Source organism: Cricetulus griseus, chromosome 3, assembly GCF_003668045.3.
Source record: "Cricetulus griseus strain 17A/GY chromosome 3, alternate assembly CriGri-PICRH-1.0, whole genome shotgun sequence".
In the NCBI taxonomy this organism is placed as follows: domain Eukaryota; kingdom Metazoa; phylum Chordata; class Mammalia; order Rodentia; family Cricetidae; genus Cricetulus; species Cricetulus griseus.
This window is the reverse complement of record NC_048596.1, coordinates 91,976,407-91,992,694: the sequence shown is the minus strand read 5'-3', so window position 1 is coordinate 91,992,694 and position 16,288 is coordinate 91,976,407. Positions and strand designations below refer to the sequence as shown.

The 16,288-nt window shown below is 38.2% G+C and overlaps 1 protein-coding gene across 1 annotated transcript; it reads left to right on the top strand.

Annotated features, from left to right (window-relative positions):
- Positions 1-8,300: 8,300 nt before the first annotated feature.
- On the top strand, positions 8,301-9,266 carry LOC100755158 (olfactory receptor 10T2). The gene has a single exon (XM_027410335.1). The coding sequence runs from the start codon at positions 8,301-8,303 to the stop codon at positions 9,264-9,266; it is 966 nt and encodes a 321-aa protein (XP_027266136.1).
- The last annotated feature ends 7,022 nt before the right edge of the window (positions 9,267-16,288 follow it).

Sequence of the window (16,288 nt, the reverse complement as noted above, 5' to 3'; positions counted from 1 at the left end):
TTTTAAATAACAAAAGAAGTATTACACATTTCCACCATTGTATATGAAGGTAGAGCATGAATGTCTTAAAATTGCATGAAGAATTATAATTTTAAGATGTCCTGGATGCCTCCAAGAATGGAAATAGAGTTAAATTGTCACATCTGAGTGGTTCCCTTGTTGTTGGTAGGTCATGGCAGAACACTAACTCTTTAGCCCAAAGACTCAGTGGCACTTTAGTTCTCTTGCTAATCCTAATTTCAGAATTCCCTAATTTCAGAATCTGCTATTGCATAGTTGGGTTGATTAACACTACAACAATTATAACCAATATTCCTGTCAATATCCCTTTATACCAATTGTTATGCTAAGCATTTTACACATAGTGAATGTTCACAATATGTTACAGTAGATTCTTTTATTGTTCTCATTTTTCATTAGATAGAAGAGTTCAAACAATTTGTGCACTGTCATTCTGATCCCTATACATCTGACAAGGGATTGATATCTACAATCTACAATGAACTAAAAACAAACCAAAACAAACACAACCACAAAACAGATAATCCACACATTAATGAATTAAGTAATCTTGACATAATAATAAAAACTGTAAACAACTATGTAAGAAAAAGAAAAATGTATTCACTAGTCTTAGCCATTAGGGAAACAGGAATTAAAATGATATTGGGCTCCCATTATGAAGAAAATAAATGACCACAGATGTTGGAAAGGATGTGGGAAAAGGAATTGTTATACACTATGTAAGTCTCTGTGTCTCTGTCTCTCTCTCCCTCTCTCTGTCTCTGCCTGCCTCTCTCTCACTCTCTTTCTCTCACACACACACAATATTTAAAAAATAGAACTACCATATGATCCATCCATACTACTCTCCAGTATAAACTCAAGAGATTCTAAGTGAGGTCACAGAGATATGTGTATGCTCATGTTTGTTGTTGAACTCTGCAGAGTAGCCTAGACATGGAGCAGCCTGTAGATTAACAAATTATCAACAGAAGAGTGAACTAAGAAAGCATGACACACATGCACAGTAGAATTTTATTCCTTTATCAACAAGAAATTAGTTAATGTATTAGAAAATGGATGGAAGTCACTAATATTGTATTTAGTAAAATAAGCGACTCAAAAAAGTACCATGTTTTCTCCTATACCTGGAAATACATATTTAACTGTATTTCATGTCACATAAGTACAAAATATAAGAATATGTATGTATGAAAATGTCACAATGAAGTCCATTGTTTATATATGAACTTAAAAACAATGAAAATATAAACATAAGGAAGAAATACAGAGGCAGTCATTGTATTACACACCTGTGATCCCAGAACTCAGAGGTTGAGGCAATAAGATTATTAATCCAAAGCCAGGCCAAGCCACACAGCAACTTTGAGACCAGCTTAGGCCACACAGTAATACTTTCTCAAATAAAAGGATTATATATATATATATATATATATATATATATATATATATATATGAATGAAATATATATGACATATATGTATATGGAATTATTCCTCTTCATAGCCATCAGGAAATGCAAATCAAAACTTCATCTCACCATATTCGATGACTATTATCAAATTTATTAATAGATACAAATGGTGGTAAGGATATGCAGAAAAAGAAACCCTTAATACTCTTGTTAGGAATGTAAGCTTGCATAACCATTACAGAAAATAATTGCTAAACTACTGTATGATCTAGCTATAGCACTTCAAGACATATATCCAAAAGTAAGAAAGTCATCATACAAGAGCCACTTGCATAAGTGTACTTATTGTACCGTTATCTAGCCAAAATACATCTTCAGCCTAGATACTCATCAGGAGAAGAATGGTTAAAGAAGAGAAGCTGGACATATGCATGGGTTATTATTCTGTCTTTGAAAACACTGCTGTGTGCAGGAAAAATATGTGCTACAGGTGGAATCTTAATGATCCAAATATATAATATAAAACAGCCAATGGTCTCTCTAATATTCAGAAACTATTTTTTTAAAAGTGGCCTGAAAATAGAAGAGGAACTATTGGGGATTGAGGTAGGGCAAAGAAAAGTGTGACACTAGAGAGAGAAGGCAAAGTGAACATGATCAAAGTACGACATATGTTTATACAAGTTTCATCATGAAGGCCATTACTTTTTTCAGATGATAATTACTTTTGGAAAAGACATGATGGATGTTTGAGGCACTATCTGTTTAAATTACTATGTACTGCACACACTATGTATTTGTACCAAAAAATTACATTATGTCCCATAGTCATGTACTATTTCACTTCTCTGTATTAGTTAAAAATAAATTTAATTTGCATTTTTAAAATAATTGCTTTAAATATTTTTATGCTGTGTGTTAGTTTTAAAATGAACCTAGTTTAGTTGTATGTGTGTGTTTATGGGTGGGGAGTGTGTGTGTGTGTGTGTGTGTGTGTGTGTGTGTGTGTGTGTGTGTGTGTACATTTGTGTAGAAAAAAAGACCACCTTGGGGATTGTTGGTAAAGAGCAATCCCTTTTGAGGGAAGGGTGTTAGGATCTCCCACTGGCTTGGAAGTCACCAAATAGTCTTGGTTGGCTGGCCAGTGAACCCAGGAATCCTCCTGCTTCTGCCTCCTCAGTGCTAGAATTACAAGCAGGGGCCACCACTTGGTTGTTCTCACAGATGTTAGAGATCAAACTCAGGCTTGTGGGTGAAGCAATTTGCAGTCTGAGCTATCTCCTCAGCCCTCTGTTACATTTTTTTTGAATAATGCATTGACAGTTATGCTATAAGATCTGAAGTTATAAGAATAAATATTGAAGACAAAATGTGATTTATAGTACCATCCGTGGTAAAGAATTTGACACTGAGATGGGCATTAAGATGGACCATTAAGAAGCCATTTACAGGAAAAAATAAATGTCAGGACACTAAGAAGGGATTTGTATGACAGTGAATGTTTCCTATAAGCAATATCTTCTCAACAAAGTTGCTTTATGAGAAATGAATGACACAGATTATATTATGTATTCCTTCTCTTCCTGTTCAGCTTCTTCTGTTTTCCCAGGCAATAATCTCATAACATTCATTCCTTCACCATGTAAATACAGTAGCAGAAGTCTGAAGGACTTGGCACAGTTCCAAAGTCATAAGATAAATGGTATTATGCAAGAGGTAAATATGCCTCCCACGAAATCCATTGCACCCCAAGATATTTAACAAGTTTATCTTCAGCCATTTCAAGATATTCATAGAAATAATAATAAAGAGAGGAAATTCCTATCACATCTCAAGAATTAGAAAGCCCTTGATGGATAGGACATTGGATGAGAGCCCATAAACACATAATTTCTAGTATCTAAAGCAGTCTCAAGATAATCATCACCAGTGTCCCCAGGACTCTCATTAAAAACTTGAGTGCTCTAAGCCACACCCTTAAGGAATGCATAAGACACCTCCTTAAATTATGAGACTAATTTCTGAGACTTGTCACAGGCATCCAAGTGGCAAAAGCAGCTTTACTGCTTATCTCTGCATTATGAGATGTATAAAATCTCAGAAAGAACTGCAGAAGGCCACCACTAAAGTGGGAGATGAAATTCTTCAGATGCTCTCATTTCTTCTTGGTTTTAAGAGAGTGACCATCCTCCTTGAGAAGGTGGGGGTTTATGGCTTTTTTAATTTGTTACTTACAGTAAACATTTGCTTGTTGTCTGTTTCAAAATCAAGAGCCAAAGGCTGTTTATTGCCTGGTAGAAGGTATTGGGGGAAATGTGGGCATATATGACCAGAAAATTAACAGTATTGCCATTTTCATCTTCCTCATAGAGATGAAGCCAAGAAAAGTGCACAGGAAGTGATGGGCTGAAAGCAGAAAATGAAATGGGAAAGCCAGATGTAGGACTGGGTAAGGTCCAGAGGAAAAAATATGAGTTGTTGCAATATTATAAGTATTTTGTTGTCCAGTGGCAGCCAACGATAAGGGAGGATTGAAGCGGCATCACACTGACATTGTTGGACTCTATTTCAATAGATTGGGGGAATTTACCATCACATACATGAAAAGTGTCAAAAATCATTGTGAGACCATCAGCCAAAGTCACTGATTGAAGTCTGTAGAAAATAGACATACCCTGAAACCCTGATGTTACCCTCTTGAAAACACCAAGAACTTGTAGTGAGTATGAGGGAAAAGGGTCTTGGTTTTGGGAGGTTTTCACAAATTTGAGAAATTTTGACTATACCATAATAGAAGACCATTTTGTACATCAGACGTGACGTCATACTGAACTAAGTAGAGGTAGTAGCTAGGAATGCAGAAATAATGTATTCCTCCAAAGCTCTAAACAACCACTCCTGCACTTGGGATTCTTGTTACCCTGTTAGCTTGTTCATCATCCATAAAAGCAGTTAAGCAAAAAGAGTAAAATGCCTGCACATTCATTCACAGTGCTGAGTGTGCAGAGTCCTAGGATCACTGGGAAAACTGCCCACTGCCAAAATGAAGCAAATACAAATCTACTAAAGACTGTGTTGTAAAGGAATTAGCACATGCACATAAGCATTAGTTGTGGAAAGGTGTCTGGACAGCGCAAGAGCTTGTTCCTACAGCCACTGAGCTAGCCATGATCAAAGACCTATATTCACTAGACTAACACTATAGGATGGAGACACAACATTTTCAAATGAGCCTCTTTCCTACCAGTGATAAAGTTAAGCTTGTTTTAAACACACACACACACATACACACACACACACACACACACACACACACACACACACACACACACACACACCTTTAAAAAATAAAGTGGTTTAGAAATCCAAAAGAAATGATTAATACAGGAAGAGAGGTTTAAGAAGCTTTATCAGGGCAAGTAACATTTGAATGTTCTGTCAGAAAGAGCATTGCAAGTGAGAGCAACAACACATAAAAGTAGAAGTTCAAGAAACAAGTTGCTACAACTGGGAAATCTTGGAAATTTTCTCACACAAGGAAGCCTGGCAATGGGAAATAGGGATGGACAGGCAAGTCCTTGAATCCCTGCTTGAGCCCTTGCATTTAGGGAAACTTTACAATTAAATAGACAAGCAGAGCTTCTCCGGACTCCCGTTACCTTGCTGTGAGTATGCCACGCAGGTGCACTAAGTACCTGCAAACAAATATCACTCTGAGCCATGGTTTCCTCATCACAGGGAAGACCACTACAGTAGAACTTACCTCTTATGGTAGCTGTGAGGATACAGAGTGTTGGATAACAGAAATATTCAATAAAAGTTAACAAAGACACTAGTAAAGCACATCACTGGGTGTATCTGGGAGGACTGAATAAGGTGGAGGAACATGACCTGAATGTGTGGGATCATACCACAGGGTGGACACACAGAAATGGGATAAGAGGGGCAAAGTGAAGAGAAACTAGAAGGCAAGGGCATTCTCTCTGTGTTTCCATGAGGCAAGCAGCCTCCTCTTGCATGAGCTCCAAAGTCACCATCACCTGAGGCCCTAAGCAATGGAATCAGACAACCTAGGCTGAAACTACAACCCAAATAGACAGTCCTCCTCTTTGATGTTCTCTTCGGTATTGGGGTCCCAGTTATGGAAAGATGACTAACACAGAAATTGTGGGAGCAACAGTTTCTACAAAGAAGAGAAGTGCCATGGTGGTAGGTTTGATATGGAAGAGTATAAGAAGGGGAAACAGAGACTAGAGACTACTGCAAAAATCTAAATGAGTCATAAGGTAAAATCGAGGAGGCCTTTTTAGCTAGGATTCCAGAGACTAGAGAATATGAAATGAATAGAAAGCAAATAAATTGAAAATGTATAAAAATCTAATAAAAGATGGAGAAATTGAGCAAAATCAATACCACATGCAAAGTAACAAAAGGATTGGATTGCTTTTGGAAAGCAGAGTGTGTCATCTGGTTTGAGTGTAGGAATAGATTAGGAACAGAAATAAGAAACTATTCTGTTTGTTTGTAAATATTGAAATTCATCATGAGATATTTGTGTATTCTTCTATCAACAGTGGATATCCATATACCATTTTGATTAATATACCCTGTCCTTAGAAATCTAACATCTGGTCACAACATGATAAGTGAAGTGTGTGTGTGTGTGTGTGTGTGTGTGTGTGTGTGTGTGTGTGTGTGTGTGTATGAGAGAGAGAGAGAGAGAGAGAGAGAGAGAGAGAGAGAGATGAGCCTAAAAGATGCAACTTTATTCTATGAGAAATAGCCAATGCAATTAACAGCAGACCTTATGTTTCAAATACAATACAGAATTTGAAATGCAGAAAGTAACTTGTTGGGTGTAAAGATGATAAAAGTTTAAAATGCCAGGATTGGGATGTAAAAAATAAATTAATAAAAAAGAAAAGAAAAATGTTTAAAATGGTCTAATTTTATCATTCTAATGTCTATAAATAACTACTAAAATACAAGAGGCATACTGTAGCCAGATCAGCCCTCAAAATTCTGCTTTTGATACTTGGAAGGTGCTGAATCGTGTTCCAAAGGAAACTAAAGACATTTTTCCATAGGGATTAGACTTACTAAAATCACAAAAATTAACCAGTAGTTGAAAGAATTGTAATAAAAATGATATGTGTTTAGAGGTAACTAGGCTGAGAAAGTTTCAGAGAAAAAAATCTGATCTTAAACCACAAGAGTTTCAGTGAAGATTGATGGAGAAATGTTATTGCTCACAGGAAGCTCTTTGTGTTAGCCACACCTGTAATATCTTCTCTCCTAACTTCACATGTCATTCTACAATCCACTGAAGTATCTCACCTCCTCACACAGGCCTTTGCTCATTGAACAGACAATAGCCGGGCACTATCACATCATAGACATCTGTACATCTGGATCCACACTGTGTTTCTTGAGCAATGGAATGCACATGGTGGGTGTTTAGTCAATATAAACTGAATGAAGTCATGACTGTTACTAGTCACTCAGCCACTCTTTGAAAAATCTGAGATGATCCCTACCACACATGTTTATGAGGGTTATATGAGCACTGTCTAATGTCATCATACTTTGTAGTTCATTGTGTGTATTGAATGGATGCTGGTCACATGGCTGGACTCTTACATTATCAGTGAATCTTCAGTGCTAATTAGAAAATAGCAACTCTTCAAAGAACAGTATGACATATCATTTGTTAATCCCTAGAATTCTATGGATTAACTTACAGTCAGTATCTCTTTCTCTGTATCTTTCCACATCTTCTTTTTCAATCCCTGCCTCCTATGATTTACCAGTGACTGAAGTTAAAATAAAAATAATATTCACGTTCCTCATGTGAATCTTACCCATCAATTTCTGTATGGGTGGAAAATTAATAAATGAATTAGAAATATGATCTGAAAATTGATCTCAAGAATTTAAAGTGTTGTTCCTTCAGGTCTCTACTACAAAACCACTGAACTGTACCAGCTGGGAGAAAAAAGGTTGACCAAACTGTGATGACCAAATTTGACAGTTTGAAACAAAACTGTTTTCAAACGCACTTCAACTTCAGGTAAGCTCATTGTGATACTCTGAACAACTTCGAAGTCATTGATTGTTCTAAGAACTATCTCACTATGAGCTAATAATAGTAGCATTGTTGTGTATTTAAAACAGGCTGAAATTGCCTGATAAGTTGTTTATCTCTTCTAGTTACTTTCAACATTGTCAGTGTGATGAATAATCTTAATTATCAACCTGACTTCATCTGGCATCAACTAACACCCAAGCAGCTGGGCACAGTTGTGAGGATTTTTTCTTGAATGGATCATTTGAGGTGGGAAGAGCCATCCTAAATCTGGACTATACCTTCTGGTGGCAGGCTATATGAAAGGACATGGGAAATAGAAGCTTTGCCTGCTTGCCCTCATTGTTGCTGGCAAGTTCATCTATCCTGCTGCTGAGGCATTTCTTCACTGGTGTTAGAATCTACTTCTCTGGGATTCCAAAGTAGACTGAGGACCAACTGAGTCATCCAACCTCACAAACTGAACAACTCTCAGATTTTTAGATTGTCCAACAAGAGACAGCCACTGTAGGACCAGATCAACAAGAGCCAACAAGCCTTAGCCCTAACCTATGGAGTCTGAGCAGATTTACATACTAGAAATATTCTTATCACTTAGACTTCTAACTTTGCCCTCAGTCACCTGCATCCAGGTCTCTCCTTGTGGTTACTGAATTTATTAACTCAGGTGGCCTTTATTAAAATCCTGGTGACATCAGTGCAAAATCTCTTCACAATCATCCCTGAGTCACCTTAAACACATATTCTGCCCTCACCAAAATTGATGCCACCATGAGGATGAGGAATTACACCACAGTGACATCATTCCTTCTGTGGGGATTTTCTAGTTTCCCAGAACTACAGAATCTACTCTTCATTGTGATTCTCCTCTCCCACGTGACCATCCTCCTAGCAAACGCATTGATCATGGCAGCCATCAAACTCAACAAGAACCTCCACACTCCCATGTACTTTTTCCTGTTCGCCCTGTCATTTTCAGAAACCTGCACCACTATGGTTATCCTACCCCGAATGTTGGTGGACTTGTTATCAGAAAACAAAGCCATTTCACTCCCTGAGTGTGCCACACAGATGTTTTTCTTCTTTGGGTTGGGAGGCAATAACTGTTTCATCTTGTCTGCCATGTCCTATGACCGTTACACCGCCATCCACAACCCCCTGCACTACCCAATCCTGATGACTCAAAAGATCTGCTGCCAGCTCATCATGGCCTCTGGTGTGCTTGGTTTCTCAGTTTCTCTGTGCATTGTCATCATAATATTCAACTTGTCTTTTTGTAATTCCAACATCATTCAGCACTTTTTTTGTGATATTGAGCCTGTGGTCTCCCTTGCCTGTAATTACACCTTTTATCAGAAAATGATTCTTCTTGCATTCACTGCCTTTGTGTTGGTGGGCAGCTTTATTTTGATCATGGTTTCATATGTCTTCATTGTGACAGTAGTTGTGAAGTTGCCCTCTGCCAAGGGAAGGTATAAGACTTTTTCAACTTGCTCTGCCCACTTCACTGTGGTTTTCATACATTATGGGTTTGCTTGCTTTGTCTATTTGAGACCCAAGAACAGTGACTCTTTCAGGGATGACACACTGTTGGCAGTGACATACACCGTTCTGACACCTCTTCTCAACCCCATCATTTACAGTCTAAGAAACAAAGACATGCAGACAGCTCTAAGAAAAGACCTAGGCAATGTAATCAAGATTTTCCCAAAAATGATAAATAAAAGATCCCAAAAGATTTGAAAAATGTGTATGATGTTAGGGGGGAAAACAGTATACTTAATGATTAAAATAGTTATTTCATGAGAAAAGTTATTGTTTCCTGTTTTATTTTTTTTTTGTTTTTGAGAGAGTGTTTCACTATGTAGCTCCAGCTGTCCTGGAACACATTATGTAGACCAGGCTGATGTTGAATGCACAGAGGTTTGCCAGCCTCTGCTAGGATTGAAGGCATGAGCCACCACACTCAAGTTTTATGCATTATTTTCTAATTGCCAGATCTGGTCCAGTCTCACTCTTCTTACTACAAAACTCAATGATACCCATACAAAACATGCTTTGTAATGCCATATTTTCCTGTGATTGGCTTTGGAAGAAAAATGTATGCTTAACTGAAAAACAATGAGGACAAAGAGAAGAAGAATGGAAAGAGGGAAAGGAAAGAAGAAAGAAGAAAGAAGAGGAAGGAAATGAGATGAAAGCCAGGGAGGGGGAAGAGAGGGGAGGAGGAAAGTAGAAAGATCACAATTATTAATATATATATATTAACATATATATATTAATTATATAGAAAGTAGAAAGATCACAATTATTAATATATATTAATATGTATATTAATTATATATATAGAAAGTAGAAAGATCACAATTATTAATATATATGTATATATTAATATATATAGTGAAAAAGAAGAAATAACAACACAGAAGAATTTCAAATGATTTTGGGAACATTTTGGTTTACCTTGATTCCAGTAAGTAATGAAAATGAGACAGCAATGAGTAAACACTCTTCAAAGAACATACTGCCTCAAAGTGATAATAAAAGGCTTGACATGGTGATGCACTTTGGTACCCACAGCACTTAGAAGGATGAGGAAGCAACATCATAACTTCACAAAATTCTCTCATACTTCCTGAAGTCAGAGAGAAGTTGCTTGCCTAGGATTCTGAGACAAAGCCTTCCTTGTAAGGTCCAGAACTTCCCAGGACTTCAGAACCTGTGTATCCATAGGGTCCAGTGCTCCAGAAGTCCACAGAATTTGGGGAATCAAAATCATATGGTTCCTGAGATGCTAGGATAGTGGACTATAGGTTGTGAGAGACAGACAGACAGACAGACAGACAGACAGACGAAGAGAGAATTTTTAATATGCTAGATTCTATAAATGCTATAGAAAACTCTGTAAAAACTTAATCTTTCCATTCCTCTATAAAGTATTAGATTAGATGGTTCAAAATTTACTTCTTCCCATCTTCAAACAAGTATTTTGTGCTAGGGATATAGCTCAATGGTAGAGTACTTGCCTTCCATGCAAGAGAGACCATGGTTCAATCACTAGCACGGGAGAAATAGTAATCCTATTATTAAAATTGGTATAAAACATAGAAAACAAAACAGCACTTCATTTAGGAAATCCAGAGGGTCGGGATGTGCTATGTGTAGTTACAGTCTTACTAAAAATACTGTAGCAAAGTTCTCAAATGAATTATGGGGAGAAAGAGATGCTGTGATGAGGTCTAAGATTCTAAGCTTTTTCAGGTCACATTAATGGCTCTCCATTTGATGAGCGCCACTACTGATTCTACAGCAGGACAAAGGGCTTGAGTTATGGAAAATATTGGGACCTGAGCAAAGTCTTTAATAAGTGAGAAGAAGAAAATGGTTGTTCAGTACCGCTCTCAGGACAATGGTGCTAATGATATCAACACTGTTATCGATGCTTTGTCATGAAGATGTTCAATAAATGATTTGGAAATGGGATGAGGAGCCAAGAGAATGTCAACATTGGGTACTGGCGCCTATAAAGTAAGGAAGGGAGCGGTGTCTCATCAACAGAGCTTTGAAGACAGTGTGCTTTCCTCAGATACCCAGATTTAACTAAGATTGAGAGGCACAGAATAATTGGTATGACAGAGAAAACATTGCAGAATAAATTAAAGATTTTTGGAAAGAGTTGAGTAAAGAAGAAACTATCTAAAGAGAAGAAGCCCAGGGACAGAAGGTCAGTGAGGGGAGTATGTAAGGGCCAGAAGTTGAGTGTGAAGAGTATTAGAGTCTGTGAGGGCTCCAGATCTCATGCTTAGCTCAACAGTGGATCACAATCTGCCTTCTTTGTCCAACCATTTCACATTCTCTTCTCCCAAATACCCTCTTAAGTGTTAGAGTGTGCTCCCCACATTAAAGTTTTTTAGATTTTTCATGTCATGATTAAAAATTAAGGCTCAGATTGAAGTCTACCAAGTTCTCTTTTTCATATGCATTATAACCCATGCCCTGGCTAGTTTTTGTTTGTTTGCTTTGTGTTTTATTTTGTTTTGTCAAGATGACATAAGCTAGAGTTGTCTGAGAGGATCTCTCAAATGAGAAAATGCTTTCCTGCAGTCATTCTATAGGAAGCCTTTGGGGCATTTTCTTGATTTATGATAAATGTGGGAAAATGCAGCTCACTGTGCATAGTGCCAGCCCTGGGCTGGTAGTTTTGGATGATGTAAGAAAAATGGCTGAACAAGCCATGAGGAGCAAGACAGTAAGCAAAGCTCTTCAACAGGGTTTTACTTCAGTTCCTACCTCCAGCTTTCTTCCTATCCTGACTTCCTCCCTTTGATAATGAAGTGTGACCTGAGAGTTCTAAACTAAAATATACCTTTTTCTCCCCAAGCTGCTTTTGATCATGTTGTTTCATCAAAGCAATAAACCCCTAAGTAAGACAATCCATCTCTCAAGAACCTAGGTAAGCAGAGCCATTTGTAAGAACACAAATCCTTGGTGGCACTCTGGTTTTTCATTTCTTTCAAGAGGCTTCTACAAAAAATAGAAAGTTCAGAGTTATGCAATGAAAAATATCTTTGGCACTGGAACATAACTATTTTCCATTTTAAAAGATATTTTAATTCTTTATTGAAAATAGATTCCTTTTTCATACAATATATCTTGATTACAGTTTCCCCTTCCTCTAGTCCTCCTTCTTCCTCCCCATCTCCCTCCCCTTCAGATACATCCCCTTTTCTGTCCCTCATTAAAAAACAATCAGGCTTCTAAGGGATTATAAAATATATATAATAATATAAAACAAAAACTAACACATCAAAATGGGACAAAACAAACAAAAAGAAGGCCAGAAACAGATATGGAAAAAGAGATCTACTAATTCCACCCTCAGGAATACCATAAAGCAATAAACTGAAGCCATCATACACATGAAAATGGCCTTAAAGAGAGAGACAGGGAGAGAAATAGCATGTATATGAATAAAATAAAATAAAAGTAAGTTGATTTTTACATGTAAAGCATGGGCTGAACATTATGAGACAAGAATCCTCCAAAGATGTCTTTTAGTTCATTTTCTGTTGGCCATCTACTGCTGGGCATTCAGTCTACCCTTAGGAGTAGTTTATTATTCTAATAAGACTCCTTTTGTGAACACTAAATTTTCATTTCAAATGGATATCAACTGGATATTACTTCTGAGTTAAGAATGGAGGGATGTTTCCTCTTCTTTTATCTCTAGAACTGCATCTGGGGCAGACCCATGCAAGTCCTGTGCATGAAGTTAAGTTAATATGTGTGCCCATTTTGCTGATTTAGAGGGACCTTGTCTTCTTGGTGTCTTTCATTCCTTCTGGTGCTTACACACTTGCTGCTTCCCTTTCAGTGGTGTTGTCCCAGCTCAAGATGAGGAATTAGATAGAGATGTCTTGTTTAGGGCTGAGTGTTCCAAGGTTTCTCACTCTCGGAATATTGTCTGGCTGTGGATTTCTGTTTTCATCTGCTGCAGGAGGAAGCTTTTCTGACTGAGCAAAGCACTGACCTACGAGTATACCAAACTGTCATTAAGAGTCATTTTATTGCTACAGTTTTTTGGTTTGTTTGTTGAGGTTTTGTTGGCGGTGGTTTTTGTTGTTGTTATTGTTTGTTGTTGTTTTATATAGAAGTAGTATTTGGTTTTACCCTAGGTCCCTGGGCTATCTAGTCTCAGGTTCTTGGTCAGCCCAGAAGCATCAGGTACCGGTTCCAACTTGTGGAGTTGGTTTAAGTCAAATCAGATATTGGTTGGTTACACCCACAAGCTTTATTGCACTAGAATATTTTCCCAGGAGAACACCACTATAGATCAAAGCATTTGTGGCTAGGTTTGTGATAACATTTCTCCTTTGGTAGCATGTAGAATACCTTCCCATACCAATGTCACTAGCATATAGGGGTGAAGATTTTATGCAAACGCCAGCATTACTTCTTCATCTTCAATGATTTGTGTAGGTGTTATCTTCAGCAATTGTGCCTTATCTCAGTTTGTGAAGAGCAACCTACAGTCTTAGTAACAGCCTGGGTTGTTTAGGGTTCCCATGGCACCCATGGACAAAACCTCAATTAGAGGTAACCCAATACTAGAAAATCATTTGGTTGCAAAAGATGTCCAGTTAGGGCTCTCTTCCCCATTATTTGGTGATTTCATTTAGATTGCCTTCATATATACGTTTTAGAAAAGTTTACTGTATTAGGTTTCCATACTGCTTCTCAAATGGCCCTTAATTTTAGCCCTTGCATTTCCTTCCTCATGCCCCTTTTCCCTTCCTCTTCTGACTTGGTCCTCCCATTTCAGGTCCCCCACATATTTATTCTATTTCCCTCTCGTAGTGCCCCTGTGCCCCAGACAGTCCCTTATGCTATACCTGACCTCTGTGCTTCTACAGATTGTAACTTAGTTATCATTGATTCAATAGCAATATCCACATATAAATTAATGAACATATACCATATTTGTTGTTCTGGGTCCAGGTTACCTCACTCAGGGTAATTTTTTCAGACTCCATCCATTTACCTGCAAATTTCATATTTTCCTTTTTAATGGGTAATACTAGTGTGCAAATGTACCACATTGTCTTTAACCATTCATCTGTTGAGGGACATCTGGGTTGTTTTTAATTCCCATTATGAGTATAGCAGCAATGAGCATGGTTGATATAGGATGTCCTTCTGTATTCTGAGACTATGTGCTTCTCTTATTGGTTGATGAATAAAGCTGTTTCAGCCAATGGCCAGGCAGAATATACCTATGGAGGAATTCCAAGCAAAGACAGAGAGAGAAGAAAGGCAGTATCAGAGAGATGCCATGTAGCTTCCGGGGGAAGCAAGATGCCAGGGCATCACCAGTAAGCTACAACCACATGGTGATATACAGATTAATAGAGATGGGTTAATATTTTAAAAGTGAACTAGCCAGTAAGAAACCCAAGCAATTGGCCAGACAATTCTAACTGATATTAAGCTTCAGAGTGGTTATTTCATTAAGCTGCTGAGGGAACCTGGTGGACAGAGAGAAACCAGCTCAGTGGGACCAGCAAGATGGAAAAAAGCCTCCTCCCAGACTTTGAGAGCCTGTCCCACGTGAAGAGATGCTCTCTCGGTATGGACACATGGCGGAGGGCCTAGGCCCGGCCCAGAATGATGTGGTAGACTTTGGGGAGCCCCCATGGAGGCCCCTACCCTCCCTGGGGAGCAGAGGGTGAATGGGGTGGGGAGGCTGGTGGGAGGTTGGGCAGGGAGAGGGAGAAGGGATTGGCATGTGAAGCAAGCTTGTTTCTAATTTGAACTAATAAAAATTAAAATTAATTAATTAATTAATTAAATAGGAAAAACCCTCCCTCAACATATGGTTGAGCAAATGTCTCTATGGTAGAATGAAGTGCTCTTTGTGTATATACCCAATGTAATCTATATTGATCATATTCACTCCCCCATTCCTTACCCTAACTTCTCCCAGATCCACCTATTACAAGAGCTGATCCATAGTTCGTATGGTTAAGATATCTTTATTCATATAAACACCAGCCAAATGCAAGCCAGAGAGTGCCAGGGCAGCAAGGCAGCCAGGCCAGAGAGAAGGGGCTCCCATGTGCTTTGCCACCCCTGAGGAACCCATCACGAGTCATCCTGACCTCACCTTGACCACACCCTGACAGGCATGGTCAGGCACACCTGTAGCCAGCCTCTAACAGGCATGGCTTACTGTCCCCTACAATTCCTCTTTTAACCTAAAAGAGTATTAAAACTTAACAGTGTAAAGTATCCAAAATTAACAATCATAAAGGTGAAATACAAAATATCTGCTATTGCACATCCTAACCATGTCTATTTCAGTTAAACCCTAGAGTCATCTGAAAGAGGTGTCCAAACCTGAACACTTCCTTCCAATCCCAACCCTAAACAATAGGAAAGTGATTCCTAACTAGGCTTACATTCATTACCCTAATAGACAATAATGGGGGACGGTGGCATAGCATCCTCCAAGTTACTTCCTGCTGAAATGGGATGATGGTAGCCTCGTGGGGTCCTGTGGGAAGAAAATGTTAGTATAGTGAAAGTCTCTAACAGATTATATACAGTCCATGTTAGATGGGATTTGCTTGATTGAAGATCTAGGTTGAAATCCTCAACTTGATTGAAGTCAGTACTCGAAGCTCTGATCAGAGTATCAGTTGAAATGGAGTAAGTTGGATCCAGTGCAGTCGAGGAGGTATGGCCCAATTTCTTTTCTGGAGCATCCAGGGATTGCTGTCAGGCGGGTCTTCATTGCCTGTGTGGGACTCAAACATAAGTGTTAGCAGAGAAATGTTTGCTTGTATATGTATGCATGCTGGAAAAGGCAATCGTGGAAAAATAACAATTGTGAGACAGTGTACACCTTGAAGGAAAGAGCCAAGAAAGACAAAGACAGTCCCAAGTTCTCTCATTCTGTATTACATCAATTGGCTTCTTGATACAATACAGAAACTCTAAAGTTTAGTTAAACAACGTGCTTGGATTTTAGGGGAGGAAATCCAAATCCAACTCTAAATCCAGCATTGATTTACTTGAATAGGGACTAGAAAAATAAAGAGATATAGAGTTATTTGAGAGACAGCTAAAAAGTTTACCACATGACATGTTCCTTTTGTTTGATGGTTATAGCTATCTTCTCTTCTTAAGCATCTACCTACGTAGTGTTCTTGGTCTTCTGGAGATGAGTTTTCCTGTGAAGATAGAAGCAAAACACTTTCCTTTCC